Source organism: Bos indicus, chromosome 29 (assembly GCF_029378745.1).
Source record: "Bos indicus isolate NIAB-ARS_2022 breed Sahiwal x Tharparkar chromosome 29, NIAB-ARS_B.indTharparkar_mat_pri_1.0, whole genome shotgun sequence".
Taxonomy (NCBI): Eukaryota; Metazoa; Chordata; class Mammalia; order Artiodactyla; family Bovidae; genus Bos; species Bos indicus.
This window is the reverse complement of record NC_091788.1, coordinates 19,165,047-19,181,926: the sequence shown is the minus strand read 5'-3', so window position 1 is coordinate 19,181,926 and position 16,880 is coordinate 19,165,047. Positions and strand designations below refer to the sequence as shown.

At 42.1% G+C, this 16,880-nt stretch overlaps 1 protein-coding gene across 9 annotated transcripts in view; it reads right to left on the bottom strand.

Moving 5' to 3' along the window:
- The window catches only part of LOC109554006 (glycerophosphodiester phosphodiesterase domain-containing protein 4-like), a 165,130-nt gene that overhangs the window by 37,206 nt on the left and 111,044 nt on the right, over nt 1–16,880 (bottom strand). For 5 of the 9 annotated variants that reach the window (XM_070783305.1, XM_070783304.1, XM_070783309.1 and 2 more), the window contains 3 exons: nt 15,267–15,414; nt 1,259–1,341; nt 237–289 (listed from right to left, as the gene is read on the bottom strand). In XM_070783305.1, coding sequence (XP_070639406.1) covers nt 237–289; nt 1,259–1,341; nt 15,267–15,414 — 284 coding nt within the window. The remainder of the gene's footprint in view (nt 1–236; nt 290–1,258; nt 1,342–15,266; nt 15,415–16,880) is intronic. The other 4 variants (XM_070783310.1, XM_070783311.1, XM_070783313.1 and 1 more) reach the window with 3 other exon arrangements.

Here is a 16,880-nt window from a genome sequence, read left to right as displayed (position 1 = left end):
TATCCATTTCAAAACCTTCCAAGGAATGTCAACACTTAGAAGATGAAAGTCCACAATGAATCCTGAAGTCAGGGGCCCCCAGAATCTGTGCCCAACCTATTTATCCCAACTTCTTGGTGGTCCCCACTCCCCAATTTCAGACCTCCTTCAACTCTTGTCAGAAACATTAAGGCAGGCCCAGAATCCTGGAGGCAATGGGTAGGGATGATGAGAGTGGTCTAGGCCTCTAACTTTACCTGTGTGAATGCTGGTGCTCTTGAGTAATTTTTCTTTTTTGCTCTCTTTCCACCTGGAAGGAAGCAGAGTATACATGAACCTCACGGATATACTCCAAAATAGGCAACAATTCAAGGCAGTGGCCAGAAAAGAACATTATCCAGTTAAATTCTATGTTAAACAGAGGGTTTGTAATTTCCTCCTTTTTAAAGGATAACTCAAATGAGGAAAAAATGGGCATGATGAGATCTAAGGACCATGGTCTCTTCTAGCTAAAAATTCTTCTACCAGATGTTCCATCTCCCACCCTGAACTTTGGAATCTTGTAGCATTTTCCCCTCAAGAATTCTCGAATGTCATTTTCTCAGACAAATACAAAAACTATGGCCTGGAAAGGGGCAGTGATTTCCCCGGGATCACCCAGCAACTACAGGAAAAAACAGAACTAAAACCCAGGTTTCCTGGAGGGTGAGCTTGCTCTTTACACAGCACCCCCATCCTGTGGAAGGTGGGAAGGGGGAGGCACTTGTTCTGAACAGCCTTCAACTCCAGTCCTCTCCCAACTGATCCACAGGAGATCTGCAGTAACAGGCTTTGATTAAGCTTTAGCTATGTCAGTCACTCAGTGGTGTTTGACTCTTTGTGACACCATGAACTGTAGCCTCCCAGGCTTCTCTGTTCATGGAATTCTCCAAGCAAGAATAATGGAGGGGATTGTCATTCCCTTCAGAGGATCTTCCTGACACAGGGGTCAAATCAGGTCTCCTGTATTGTAGGCAGATTGTTTACTATCTGAGCCACCAGGAAAGCCTGTGAGAGTCCTTATTCTTAGAATATGGTCTCAGGTAGACGCAGGAGAAGGGGTGTGAAGGCAGCATGAGAAGAAATCGGAGGTTCCAATAAGAAAACCCTGTCTTCCTGAGGACTTGCCACATGGGATTATGGGACAAATGTAACTGTTCTCCTTCAAATTTCCATAAAATGATTTATTTATATTTTTATTTTGGGGAAAAATCATATAAAATTAAAAACATATGCTTACCAATGAAAATAAAATATGGCAACAATGAAAATTGCAGAAAGAATATCCATGAGAATCCACACAAACAAATAGTACTTTGGTGTCTGCAAAGCAGAGAACACAGTTAAGGACTGACAGCTGGAAGGGAATGTAGATCATGTGGGTCAAGTCCCTTGCTTGGCTGTCAGGGATGGAGCAGGGGCAGAGCAGGGAGAGGAACCTTAATCCTGAGGTTGGGTCGAACACAGAGAATACCTGCTGCTCACCTAACATGTAATCTCCCCTTACATGTGCCAAGGGCTCTACAAGGACTAAAAGACTTCCCACGCTTCATTTCCCTGGACCCTCAACACAGGTCTGAGGGAGTCACAGAGATGTCACAGAACAAGTCTTCTCTAGACCCAGGACTATAGCCCAAGTTCCTTGGCTTCCAGTGCTCTATGTGTTCATGGCACACCCTCCCAAATCTGGCCATGCATCCAAATCTACCTGAGCAGCAGCCTTTCATAATACAGCTTCTTGGGCCTCACTACAGACTCAGAAGTTAGAACATTGGCATTTTTTACAAGCTTCGCAGGAACAAGCAAACAGTCTGTGAACCAGCATTTAAGAATCCTTCTAAATTGTCATGCTTCAAATCAGTTCAGTTCAGTCGCTCAGTCATGTCCAACTCATTGCGACCCCATGAATCACACCACGCCAGGCCTCCTTGTCCATCACCAACACCTGGAGTCTACCCAAACCCATGTCCATTGAGTCAGTGATGCCATCCAGCCATCTCATCTGTCATCCCCTTCTCCTCCTGCCCCCAATCCCACCAAGCATCAGGGTTGTTTCCAATGAGTCAACTCTTCTCATGAGGTGGCAAAAGTATTGGATTTCAGCCTCAACATCAGTCCTTTCAATGAACATCCAGGACTGATCACCTTTAGGATGAACTGGCTGGATCTTCTTGCAGTCCAAGGGACTCTCAAGAGTCTTCTCCAACACCACAGTTCAAAAGCATCAATTCTTCAGCGCTCAGCTTTCTTCACAGTCCAACCCTCACATCCATACATGACTACTGGAAAAACCATAGCCTTGACTAGATGGACCTTTGCTGGCAAAGTAGTGTCTCTGCTTTTGAATATGCTATCTAGGTTGGTCATAACTTTCCTTCCAAGGAGTAAGCATCTTTTAATTTCATGGCTGCAATCACCATCTGCAGTGACTTGGGAGCCCAAAAAAATAAAGTCTGACACTGTTTCCACTGTTTCCCCCATCTATTTCCCATGAAGTGATGGGACCAGATGCCAGTTTCTTCATTTTCTGAATGTTGAGCTTTAAGCCAACTTTTTCACTCTCCTCTTTCACTTTCATCAAGAGGCTTTTTAGTTCCTCTTCACTTTCTGCCATAAGGGTGGTGTCGTCTGCATATCTGAGGTCATTGATATTTCTCCCGGCAATCTTGATTCCATCTTCTGCTTCTTCCAGCCCAGGGTTTCTCTGATATACTCTGCATATAGGTTAAATAAGCAGGGTGACAATCTACAGCCTTGACATACTCCTTTTCCTATTTGGAACCAGTCTGCTGTCCCAAGTCCAGTTCTAACTGTTGCTTCCTGACCTGCATACAAATTTCTCAAGAGGTAGGTCAGATGGTCTGGTATTCCCATCTCTTCCAGAATTTTCCACAGTTTACTGTGATGCACACAGTCAAAGGCTTTGGCATAGTCAATAAAGCAGAAATAGATGTTTTTCTGGAACTCTCTTGCTTTTTCGATGATCCAGCGGATGTTGGCAATTCTGGTTCCTCTGCCTTTTCTAAAACGAGCTTGAACATCTGGAAGTTCACAGATCATGTATTGCTGAAGCCTGGCTTGGAGAATTTTGAGCATTACTTTACTAGCAAGTGAGATGAGTACAATTGTGTGGTATTTTAAGCATTCTTTGGCGTTGCCATTCTTTGGGACTGGAATGAAAAATGACCTTTTCCAGTCCTGTGGCCACTGCTGAGTTTTCCAAATTTGCTGGCATATTCAGTGCAGCACTTTCACAGCATCATCTTTCAGGATTTGAAATAGCTCAACTGGAATTCCATCACCTCCACTAGCTTTGTTCTTAGTGATGCTTTCTAAGGCCCACTTGACTTCACATTCCAGGATGTCTGGCCCTACGTGAGTAATAACACCATCATGATTATCTAGGTCGTGAAGCTCTTTTTTGTACAGTTCTTCTGTGTATTCTTGCCACTACTCCTTAATATCTTCTGCTTCTGTCAGGTCCATACCATTTCTGTCCTTTATTGAGCCCATCTTTGCATGAAATGTTCCCTTGGTATCTCTAATTTTCTTGAAGAAATTTCTAGTCTTTCCCATTCTGTTGTTTTCCTCTATTTCTTTGCATTGATCACTGAGGAAGGCTTTCTTATCTCTCCTTGCTATTCTTTGGAACTCTGCATTCAGATGCTTATATCTTTCGTTTCCTCCTTTGCTTTGTGCTTCTCTTTTTTTCACAGCTATTTGTAAGGCCTCCTCAGACAGCCATTTTGCTTTTTTGCATTTCTTTTCCATGGGGACGGTCTTGATCCCTGTCTCCTGTGCAATGTCACAAACCTCCATCCATAGTTCATCAGGTACTCTATCTATCAGATCTAGTCCCTTAAATCTATTTCTCACTTCCACTGTATAATCGTAAGGGACTTGATTTAGGTCATACCTGAATGGTCTAGTGGTTTTCCTTACTTTCTTCAATTTAAGTCTGAATTTGGCAATAAGGAGTTCATGATCTGAGTCACAGTCAGCTCCCGGTCTTGTTTTTTTTGACTGTATAGAGCTTCTGCATATTTGGCTGCAAAGAATATAATCAATTTGATTTCGGTGTTGACCATCTGGTGATGTCCATGTAGAGAGTCTTCTCTTGTGTTGTTGGAAGAGGGTATTTGCTATGACCAGTGCGTTCTCTTGGCAATACTCTATTAGCCTTTGCCCTGCTACATTCTGTACTCCAAGGCCAAATTTGCCTGTTACTCCAGGTGTTTCCTGGCTACCTACTTTTGCATTCCAGTCCCCTATAATGAAAAGGACATCTTTTTTGGGTGTTAGTTCTAAAGGTCTTGTAGGTCTTCATAGAACCGTTCAACTGCAGCTTCTTCAGCATTACTGGTAGGGGCATACGCTTGAATTACCGTGATATTGAATGGTTTGCCTTGGAAATGAACAGAGATCATTCCGTCATTTTTGTCATATTGCTTCAGATAAACATACTGAAATTACAATTCTTAATTAACACGTCCATTTCTCTGGACTCCTTGCCTGAATCACTGATTTCACAGAGCTCCATTATCTAGGTTATCTTGCATGAGTTTTCTATCTCTACAGCTTTCTGTTTTTTGTTTTTGGCTGCACTGGATCTTCGTTGCTGCGCTCAGGCTTTCTCTAGTTGCAGTGAGTGTGGTACTCGGGCTTCTATGTGGAGCTTCTCTTGTTGTAGAGCACAGGCTCTAGGTGTAGGGGCTTCAGTAGCTGCAGCACATGGGCTCAGTAGTTGTGGCATACACACAGGCTTAGTGGTTCTGTGCAAACTGTGGAATCTTCCCATTCCACAAATCAAACCTGTGTCCTCTGCATTGGCAGGCAGATTCTTACCCACTGCACCATCAGGGAAGCCCTTAACTCCCTAGTTTGATTATCCCTTTCCACCTTCATCACCTCTCCTCTAGTATTACCTGATGGTACTGGGACTACCATTTTTATTCTTTCGTATGCCATTTCCACCTTATCCCAAGGTCTTCCTTGGACTTAACAACAGTGATAATAATAACAGCAACATAAGCAATCATGATAATGATGAGAACAACAACTAACATTAATGAGAACTTAAAGGAGCTAAGGAAGTGTCTCAAGCACTTTAAGGGTATTTTCACAGCTTATCCTCACAACAGCTCTACTAGACAGGTACATGAAAGTGAAGGTGAAAGTCGCTCAGTCACATCCGACTCTTTGCAACCCCATGGACTATACAGTCCATGGAATTCTCCAGGCCAGAATAGTGGAGAGGGTAGCCTTTCCCTTCTCCAGGGGATCTTCCCAACCAAGGGATCGAACCCAGGTCTCCAGCACTGCAGGCGGATTCTTTACCAGCTGAGCCACAAGGGAAGCCCAGACAGGTACATTAGAAGCTCTTAAACCACTTCCGCTAAACTGAGGTTCTTCATCCCCTCTGGGAACCTGACTGATAGATGTTTTGGCCTGCTCCAGGATGCCCATAAGGTGAACTGTAGAGTCACCAAGAATCAGTTATCCTTACTACCCAAATGGCTTAGAACAGTTGTACCAGTTGTTAACAACTGTGCAGTATAATTCAGTGTTACTAAAATCATTTTCAAGGAAACACATAAATCAGTGTTTTGAAAATCTTGTTGAAGACAGAAAAGGTCATTAAAATAATGAGCTCCAATTGACTTAAGTGTGAGAGAAACACTATGAAATGGGGTGGAGGAGGATTCTAAAAATCTGTATGGCTTCCTCATTCCAGTCATTTCTCCAAATGACTTCAAGTTCTTGTGTTCTAAGGAAACAAAACTTAGAAATCATAGCTGGTTCATCAGGTAGTATACACAAGCAAGAGAATACAGAATTCAATCAACTGAAACATACTCAAAGAAAATACCTGAATCTATGTCAAAAGTTGAATGAATATTTTAAATTAAAATGTGTGAGGTATGTGTGTGGTAGATTATTTATAAAAATGATCACAATATTCCTCCCCAAATGCAGGTCTTATGCAGTGTGACTCTGCTGTTCCTCTCTAATAAGAGGTAAAGTTTGTTTCTGTCCTGCCCCACCATGAATCTGGACTTGACCATGTCATTATCTTTGGCCAATGGAACATTAGCAAACATCACAATGGGAGATCCTTTAAAAGGCACATGCACTGGGGCTTGCCTTTCTCGCTGCTGAGAACCCAATGCCACCAGGTGAACATGCGCAAAAAAGCTGGGATATATGTATACCTATGCCTGACGCATGTTGAGGTTTGACAGAAAACAGCAAAATTCTGTAAAGCAACTATGCTTCAATAAAAAATAAATAAAATTTTTTAAAAAATGCTGGCTTCCTTGATGATGAGTAACCAAATGAAGAAAGACTGCAGTCATCCCAGGTCAGATTCAAGAAATACGGATGAGGCCATCCTTGATCACCCAGTCCAAACAAACTGGCTGAGACCAGAGAAATCACTCAATCGTCATACAGAATATGACAAATATTTGTCAGTTTTAAGTCATTAAGTATTAGATAGGTTTTTTAAACATAGTAAAATACTAATAGACTATATCATTTATCTCACAATTTCCCAGTTAAAATATTTGAATTAACAGACTGATAAGCAAAGAGGATTATGTTGGATAAAATTGCTTCTTTGTGGTATTTTTATCCCCAATTTACAAATAAACAAACTAAAGCCCAGACAGGTTAACTAACATTTCCAAGTTCACACAACAATCTTGGTAGGTAGAGCCAAGATTTGAACCTACATATTCTAATCCAGAGTACGGGCTGCTTAGGAAGGTCCCTGGGATACTGGCCCCATCTCCCTAAACAAATTGACCTTGGGTTCTTTAAAAAATCACAAGCCAGGTGTAGAAATAAGTTTTTTACTTACAACTTTTACATTCTTTGAATTTTGAATCATATGAATTTATTATCAATTCAAGTATTAAAATGAAAAGTTTTACTTTGTAAAGTTTTATTTAATATATCCAAAGAGACAACTTCGAAAAACAACTGATTTAGGGAGACAAGATTATGGAGGGGTGTACTGCTTTCTAATTTATGTATTTTTATAATGATTAAATTTTATATAACAAACAAGTTTACTTTGCAATCAAGTTTTAAAAACAAAAATGTTAGAGAAGTTTATAGTACATACATGAAGCAGGATAGTATAAAAGTGAAGTGAAGTCGCTCAGTCGTGTCGGACTCTTAGCGACCCCATGGACTGCAGTCCACCAGGCTCCTCTGTCCATGGGATTTTCCAGGCAAGAGTACTGGAGTGGGGTGCCATTGCCTTCTCCGGGGCAGGATAGTCAGGGGACAGACAAATGGAGAGGCTTCACCTATACCAAGGGACCTGCCTTTTCGGTAGGAGACTCTACCAAAAGCTGCCCAAGGCACCAAGGAAGAAAGGGTAAGCAGTTTTACACTGACACAATACGGCCTCAATACAGTTCTGGCCCTATGAGACTGTGCCCTTGGCCCTGATCACCTCGCACCTGCTCCTGACCCTAACCAAGTCAGAAAAAAGGGCTAGGGAGGCTGGAGGGATGGAGAAAGCAACCTAAAATATTTAGGTTTCTGTGCCTAAAGTTTTAACATTCAATGTAGTTAAGAGTTTGGGTTATTTTTGACTAGACACTTTGATCCTGAATTGAGACTTTTTGGTCACAAACTGGTACTTTAAAAAACTTTTGCAGGGAAGACACAGAGTCTGTGTCTCTCCATGCCTAAGATACTCACCAGACACTGGTGGAGACTCCCCATAGTGAAGCAGACAGGAGAAGACCCAGGGGTGATCAGGTACTAGGTAGGGAAGAGTTGGGGAGGTCTAGGCCAGGGGACTGTCAAGGCTGATGGGCTGCTGGGGGACAACGAGACCTGGGTGGTGGGGGCGCAGTTCAGGCACTGGAAGAGGAAGGCTTGCTTGATGGGGAGGAGGAGGGATCCTTAGGGGTTCAGACACCATTAGCAGAAGTACCTGAGGTTCCCCTTATACTTGTCCCCAGGGAGATCCCTGGCGACCCCAGGCCCTGGTCCCTTGCCCTCAGGGGCTTCCTCCAACCTCTGGAGCCCCTCCCATAGTGAAGCAGACAGGAGAAGACCCAGGGGTGATCAGGTACTAGGTAGGGAAGAGTGGGGGAGGTCTAGGCCAGGGGACTGTCAAGGCTGATGGGCTGCTGGGGGACAACGAGACCTGGGTGGTGGGGGCGCAGTTCAGGCACTGGAAGAGGAAGGCTTGCTTGGTGGGGAGGAGGAGGGATCCTTAGGGGTTCAGACACCATTAGCAGAAGTACCTGAGGTTCCCCTTATACTTGTCCCCAGGGAGATCCCTGGGACCCCAGGCCTGGTCCCTTGCCCTCAGGGGCTTCCTCCAACCTCTGGAGCCCTCTCCACCTTCTCAGCCAAACGATGCCCTCCAATGTGGGGCATCGTCCACCTCCAGGGAACCCTCCACCCTTCAAGGCCCCCTCCACCCAGGGAGGTCCTTTAAGCATGAGACAGAGTGGGGAGAAGAAAAGGGCAGGCAGGCTGGAAGCAGCTCCCATGGGGTTTGAGGAGCAGGAAACTGCCTGGTGTTCCCCTACCCACTCAGTCCTAGGAACCTCCTGAGGCACCATGCCCAGCCTTCTGCCCTCCAGGGCCTGGTTTCCTAGTCCCTCTGGGCAGTCCTGTGAGGTCCCCCTCATCCCTCCAGGGGCCCGATCAACCCTCTGGACCAGGCCTTCCACCCCCTAAGACCCCCACCCCTGCCCTCCAGGGCCCTCTCTTCCCTCTGGGCCCTTTCCTTCCTCCAGGTTAAGCCGTCCGCCCTCTGGAGCCCTCTGGGTACCCTCAGCCCACATAGGTCTGCCAGGCACAAGAAGGAAGGAAGAGGAGAGGGAGCCATTCCTGAAGGGGGAGTGTCCCTCAGGATGTGGAGGAGCAAGAACCTGTCTAGTATTCCCCTACCTCCTCAGCCCAGGGAGTCTCCTGAGGACCCAGGCCTGATCCTCCACACCCCAAAATTGGAGGCACAGAATAGGCTCCCTTAGCTGGGTGGAGCGGGGGACAGTCCCCACCCCTACCCAGCACCTTTTTTGGAGGCAAGGGTCCTGAATAAGGATGTTCACTCAGTTCAGTTCAGTTCAGTCGCTCAGTCGTGTCCGACTCTTTGCAACCCCATGAACTGCAGCACGCCAGGCCTCCCTGTCCATCACCAACTTCTGGAGTTCACTCAAACTCATGTCCATCGAGTCAGTGATGCCATCCAGCCATCTCATCCTCTGTCATTCCCTTCTCCTCCTGCCCCCAATCCCTCCCAGCGTCAAGGCCTTTTCCAATGAGTCAACTCTTCACATGAGGTGGCCAAAGTATTAGAGTTTCAGCTTTAGCATCATTCCTTCCAATGAACACCCAGGACTGATCACCTTTAGGATGAACTGGCTGGATCTTCTTGCAGTCCAAGGGACTCTCAAGAGTCTTCTCCAACACCACAGTTCAAAAGCATCAATTCTTCAGTGCTCAGCTTTCTTCACAGTCCAACTCTCACATCCACACATGACCACAGGAAAAACCATAGCCTTGACTAGATGGACCTTTGTTGGCAAAGTAATGTCTAGGCTTTTGAATATGCTATCTAGGTTGGTCATAACTTTCCTTCCAAGGAGTAAGTGTCTTTTAATTTCATGGCTGCAATTACCATCTGCAGTGACTTGGGAGCCCAAAAAAATAAAGTCTGACACTGTTTCCACTGTTTCCCCATCTATGTGCCATGAAGTGATGGGACTGGATGCCATGATCTTCATTTTCTGAATGTTGAGCTTTAAGCCAACTTTTTCACTCTCCACTTTCACTTTCATCAAGAGGCTTATTTTTTTTTTTCTTCAGGGGAACCCTTCATAGGTTGAAATGATTTCATACATTAGTAATAGTAGTAGTGTTAGTAGTAGTGTAGTAGTAGTGTTAGACTCTCAGTTCAGTTCAGTTCAGTTCAGTCGCCAAGAGGCTTTTTAGTTCCTCTTCACTTTCTGCCATAAGGGTGGTGTCATCTGCATATCTGAGGTTATTGATATTTCTCCTGGAAATCTTGATTCCAGCTTGTGCTTCAGCCCAGTGTTTCTCATGATGTACTCTGCATATAAATTAAATAAGCAGGGTGACAATATACAGCCTTGATGTACTCCTTTTCCTATTTGGGACCAGTCTGTTTTTCCACGTCCAGTTCTAACTGTTGCTTCCTGACCTGCATATAGGTTTCTCAAGAGGCAGGTCAGGAGGTCTGGTATTCCCATCTCTTTCAGAATTTCCCACAGTTTATTGTGATCCACACAGTCAAAGGCTTTTGGCATAGTCAATAAAGCAGAAATAGATGTTTTTCTGGAACTCTCTTGCTTTTTCCATGATCCAGCGGATGTTGGCAATTCGATCTCAGGTTCCTCTGCCTTTTCTAAAACCAGCTTGATCATCTGGAAACTAATCGTTCATGTATTGCTGAAACCTGGCTTGGAGAATTTTGAGCATTACTTTACTAGCGTGTGAGATGAGTGCAATTGTGCAGTAGTTTGAGCATTCTTTGGCATTGCCTTTCTTTGGGATTGGAATGAAAACTGACCTTTTCCAGTCCTCTGGCCACTGCTGAGTTTTCCAAATTTGCTGGCATATTGAGTGCAGCACTTTCACAGCATCATCTTTCAGGATTTGAAATAGCTCAACTGGAATTCCATCACCTCCACTAGCTTTGTTCATAGTGATATTTTCTAAGGCCCACTTGATTTCACATTCCAGGATGTCTGGTTCTAGGTCAGTGATCACACCATCATAATTATCTGGGTCATGCAGCTCTTTTTTGTACAGTTTTCCTGTGTATTCCTGCCACCTCTTCTTAATATCTTCTGCTTCTGGTAGGTCCATACCGTTTCTGGTAGGTCCTTTATTGTGCCCATCTTTGTATGAAATGTTCCCTTGGTATCTCTAATTTTCTTGAAGAGATCTCTAGTCTTTCCCATTCTGTTGTTTTCCTCTATTTCTTTGCATTGATCACTGAAGAAGGCTTTCGTATCTCTCCTTGCTATTCTTTGTAACTCTGCATTCAGATGCTTATATCTTTCCTTTACTCCTTTGCTTTGTACTTCTCTTCTTTTCACAGCTATTTGTAAGGCTTCTTCAGACAGCCATTTTGCTTTTTTGCATTTCTTTTCCACGGGGATGGTCTGGATCCCTGTCTCCTGTACAATGTCACGAACCTCATTCCATAGTTCATCAGGCACTCTGTCTATCAGATCTAGGCCCTTAAATCTATTTCTCACTTCCACTGTATAATCATAAGGGATTTGATTTAGGTCATACCTGAATGGTCTAGTGGTTTTCCCCACTTTCTTCAATCTACCTAAATCTCACTCCAGCTGTTGTGCCACTGCTTAAACCCTTCCCAACCTAAGCCCAGGATTTTTCTGCCTTTTTTTTTCCTGTTGTTGTTGTTTGCGGGTTTTTTGAAGAAAAACAAATAAAAGGAATCCAGATTGGAAAAGAAGAAGTAAAACTCTCTTTCTTTGCAGATGATATGGTACTATACATAGAAAATCCTAACGATGCCCCCAGAAAAGTACTAGAGCTAATCAATAGACACAGTAAAATGGCAGGATATAAAATTTATACATGGAAATTCCTTGCATTAATATACACTAACAATGAAAAATCAAAAAAAGAAATTAAGGAAACAAGCCCATTCACCATTTTAACAAAAATAATCAAATACCTAGGAATAAACCTAACTAAAGACACAAGAGATTTGTATGCAGAAAACTATGAGACACTGATGAAAGAACTTGAAGATGGCACAGATGAAAAGATATACCATGCTCCTGGAGTAGAAGAATTAATATTGTGTAAATGACAAAAGCAATCTACAGAGTCAAACAATCCCTATCAAACTACTAATGTATTCCTCACAGAACTAGAGCAAAAAAATTCATAATTTGTATGGAAACACAAAAGATCCCAAACAGTGAAAATAATCTTCAGAAAGAAAAATGGAGCTGGAAGAATCAACCTTTCTGACTTCAGACTATACTACAAACCTACAGTCATCCAGACAAAGATGGTACTGGCACAAAAACAGAAATACAGACCAATGGAACAAGATTAAAAGGCCAGAGATAAACTCATGCATCTGTGGTCACCTTATCTTTGACATAAGAGGCAAGAATATACAATGAAGAAAACACAGTCTCTTCAGTAAGTGGTACTAGGAAAGCTGGACAGCTACATGTAAAAGAAAGAAACTAGAACACCACCTACCTAACCCTATACACAAAAAATAAACTCAAAATGGATTAAAGATTTAAATATAAGGCCAGAAACTGTAAAGCTCCTAAAGAATAACATACACAGCACACTCCTTGACATAAATCACAGCAAGATCCTCTGTGAACCACCTCCTAGAATAATGGAAATAAAAACAAAAATAAACAAATGGGGTCTAATTAAACTTAAAAGACTTTTTTAAAGCAAAGGAAACTGTAAATAAAAAGACAACCCTCAGAATGGGAGAAAATAATAGAAAATGAATCAACTGACATAAATCTCCAAAATATACAAGCAGCTTATACAGATCAATACCAGAGAAACAAACAACTCAACTAAAAAATAAGCAGAAGACATAAACAGACATTTCTCCAAAGAAGACATACAGATGGTTATTAAACACATAAAAAGATGCTCAACAATGCTCATTATTAGAGAAATGCAAATCAATACTACAATGGGGTATCACCTCAAACCAGTCAGAAGGGCTATCATCAAACTATAAATGTTGGAGAGGGTGTGAAGAAAAGAAAACCCTCTTGCACTGTTGGTAGGAATGTAAATTGGTACAGGCACTATGGAGAATAGCATGTAGATTCCTTAAAAAACTAGGAATAAAACTACCACATGACCCATTAATCTCACTACTGGGCATACAGCCTGAGAAAAACCACAATTGAAAAAGATACAGGTACCCCAATGTTCATCACAGCACTATTTACAATGATAGGACAGGGAACCAACCTAGATGTCCATCAATAGATGAATGGATAAAGAAGTTGTGGTACATACATACAATGGAATATTACTCAGCCATCAAAAGGAATGGATTTGAGTCAGTTCTAATGAGGTGAATGAACCAAGGGTCTATTATACAGAGTGAAGTAAGTCAGAAGGAGAAAAACAAATACCATATATTAATGCATATATATATATGGAATCTAGAAAGATGGTACTGATAAACCTATTTGCAGAGCAGCAATGGAGACACAGACATACATAACAGATTTATGGACACAGTGGCGGAAGGGGAGGAAGGGACAAATTGAAAGAGTTGAAACATTACCATACGTAAAATAGACAGCCAGTGGAATTTGCTATATGATACAGGGAGCTCAAATCTGGTGCTCTGTGATAATCTAGAGGGCTGGGATGGGGTGAGAGGTGGGAAGGAGGTTCCAGAGGGAGGGGACATATGCATACCTATGGCTGATTCATGCTGATGTATGGCAGAAACTAACACAATATTGTAAAGCAATTATCATCCATTTAAAAATAAATTTAAGTAAAAAAATAAAATATATCAGTCAGGATAGTTTAAAGTACGTCTCAGTAATAAACCAAGACAAAAATTTCAATGAAAAAAGTCTACAACAAATTCTGGAGAGGATGTGGAGGAAAGGCAACCTTCTTGCACTGTTGGTGGGAATGTAAATTGACACAGCCACTATGGAGAACAATACGGAGATTCCTTAAAAACTAGGATAAGACTACCATATGATCCAGCAATTGCACTACAAGGCATAGACCAAATCCAAAACCTGACAAAATCATAATTCAAAAAGACACACGTACCCCAATGTTCACTGTAGCACCATTTGTAATAGCTGGGACATGGAAGCAATCTAGATGTCCATCAACAAATGAATGGATGAAGAAGTTGTGTTACATACAAAACAATGGAACATTACTCAGCCATAAGGTGGAATACATTTGAGTCAGTTGTAGTGAGGCGGATGAACCTAGAGCCTATTATTATTATACAGAGTGAAGTAAGTCAGATAGAAAAAAACAAATATCATATATTAATGCATACACATGGAATCTAGAAAAATGGTACTGATGAATCTATCTGCAGGGCAGGAATAGAGGTGCAGAAATAGAGAACACATTTGTGGACACAGTGGGGGAAGAGGAGGGTGGGATGAATGAGAAAGCAGCACTTAAACATATATATTACCATATGTAAAACAGATAACTAATGATGGGAAGTTGCTGTAAAACAGAGGGTTCTCAATCCAGTGCTCTGTGACAACCTAGAGGGGTGGGGTGGAGTGGGGTGGTAGGTGAGAGGGATGTTCAACAGGGAGGGGACATATGCATATTTATGGCTTGATTCAGACTGTTGTATAAAAGAAACCAACACAACACTGCAAAGCAATTATCCTCAAATTAAAAAAAAATAACCTATCTAAGAGTGACTAAAAAAGCTATGGGATCTGAGTGAGATCTCATTCAGGGGAAGGGCAAGACCTAGCTCAGAGCAATTTAAACAGTCAGTGGAGAGAAACTGTTTTCTGATGCTGACTGTCCCACTCAGTCTACATAGTCTATACCAATTAGAAAAACAGGCTCTTCAGTCGTTAAGTGGTTAGGTAAGGTTCTCTCCGCAAGTAATAAGTGAAGGGATTTAGCTGGGATTACAACTCAAGACTTCAGGTCCTCAATTCTCTGGCCATAAGCAATAGCAGGACAGAAGAGAAAATCAAACTAGGTGGCTGGACACTTGCTCATCTTTTCTAAAGCATTTTGCTTAGGACACACAGTGCTGACTTTGGAGTCAAGTACACTGGGTTTGCTCCCCACACCTCATGCCACTGTCATTGTTGCTGTGCCTTCAGGAAAGTGAGGCTGCAGTAACACACCTCTGGAGTCAGACCTCATTCTGAATCTTACATCATGTGACACTTCATATTCTCCACACGGATACTCCCAGTGGCTAACTCAGAGGTTTAAAAACTACATAATGCATGAAAGGCACATTGTGAGGATTCAATAAACAGCAATTATTATACCAATAGTAATTTCCCCCTGAAAATCACAGAAGGATCTAGGTGAGAGAAGGGAGAATGGCACATCTCCAATCTCAGATAAGCCTCTGTCTTAAGTAGCTACCCTGGGGAGTGTATAATGGACAATGTCAGGGTTGGTGGGGGACAGAGACTTCTATTGTACCAGACTTGGAAGGACAATCTAGACAACCAGCTCACCATGAAGTAGGAAGGTTGAGTCATCTCATTCAGGACCTGAATGTTGTCTGTGGTCACGGAGGGAATCCTGGAGCACCAGGCCAGTGAGAAGAGCCAAGGTTCATTGACAAGGTATAAGTTGATACTTATGTTAGCTGCTCTATATTCTCTAGGAAAAATAAAAAGAACCCACAGGAGATTCAGAGTTAATCTCACTCTCATCACCTAAGAGGGAAACAGTCACTATTTTTGAGAAAGGATGTTGCCTACATCACCAGAAGTAGGTGAGAGTAGGACAACCTATGATATGACAGGCAGAATTAGCTCATATTGCGATGAGATAAAGGACTGCATTTAATACCTTTGCTACTATGCCAGCAGTAGTATTTTAGTAAATTGGCTTCCTCAAGGAAAGAAAAACGAAGGAGGGAAGAAAGGAGGGGAGAGAGGGATGGAGGAAGGAAAGGGGGGGAGGGAATGGAAAGCCCTAACAAATTCCTAATGGAACTTGTCAATTTCCATGGTATAAATACTCACAATTTGCTCCCATAAGCTGATATGCACCAGCTCCAGTACACTACTGAACAGCAAACGTACTTACTTCCATCAGAGCACTTACCGTCCTCTACTCTGTGTGCCTTCCTATCAACCTTCTCAACTTAACTGTAAGCAAATTAAAAGCAAAGACCATGTCTTATTCAACTTTGAATATTCAGTGCATGCATGCTAAGTCACTTCAGTCCTGTCCGACTGTTTGTGACCCTTTGGACTATAGCCCATTAAGCTCCTTTGTCCATGGGATTCCCCAGACAAGAATACTGGAGTGGGTTGCCATGCCCTCCTCCAGGGTATGTTCTCGACCCAGGGATAGAAAACGCATCTCTTAAGTCCCCTGCATTGGCAGGTGAGTTCTTTACCACTAATGCCACCTGGGAACCCTCTGTATATCCAGTGGTGGTGGTGGTGGTTTACGTACCATAATACCTGCCTGTAGAAATACTTAAATGAAGGAATGAATAAATGAATACTAATAAATTAATACAAAATAATTTGAATATTTAAATTTCAAATATAAAAAAACTTTACAAGCATGAGTAGGGGAGATGGAACACAGTACTTCCCAATGGCAGAATGAAATGTCAGTAAATATTTGTGCACTATCTGTAGAAACAGAAGGACATCTAGTCAAGTTGTCATCAGAGATTAAATTTCTCAGAAAATGTATCATGTAAGCGCCTTCAAAAGACTTTTTAACCCTGAGATGTTATAACATATTGAAAACAGCTCTGCACAAGCCTGGGGTTGAATTCCAGCTCTGTCACATACTAGCTTGGCAATTTCTTAGGCTCAGTGTATAAACCGTAAATAAAAATAACCATACAGCCTTTACAGGAGTGCTTGCAATTAGTTACCCAAAATGCTAGATTGTGTCTAAGACAATTCTACAGATCATTTAAAAATAAATTTAAAACCTAAAAATAAGTAAATGTTTTTTAAAGCTAAAAGTTTTTCTTAAACTTTTTTAAATTAACACACAAAAACCAATCACATGTCTGTATGTTAATAAGCATACAGAAATTGAAATGTAAAACAATACTATTTAAATCACACCAAAGAAAATTAAATAATTAGACA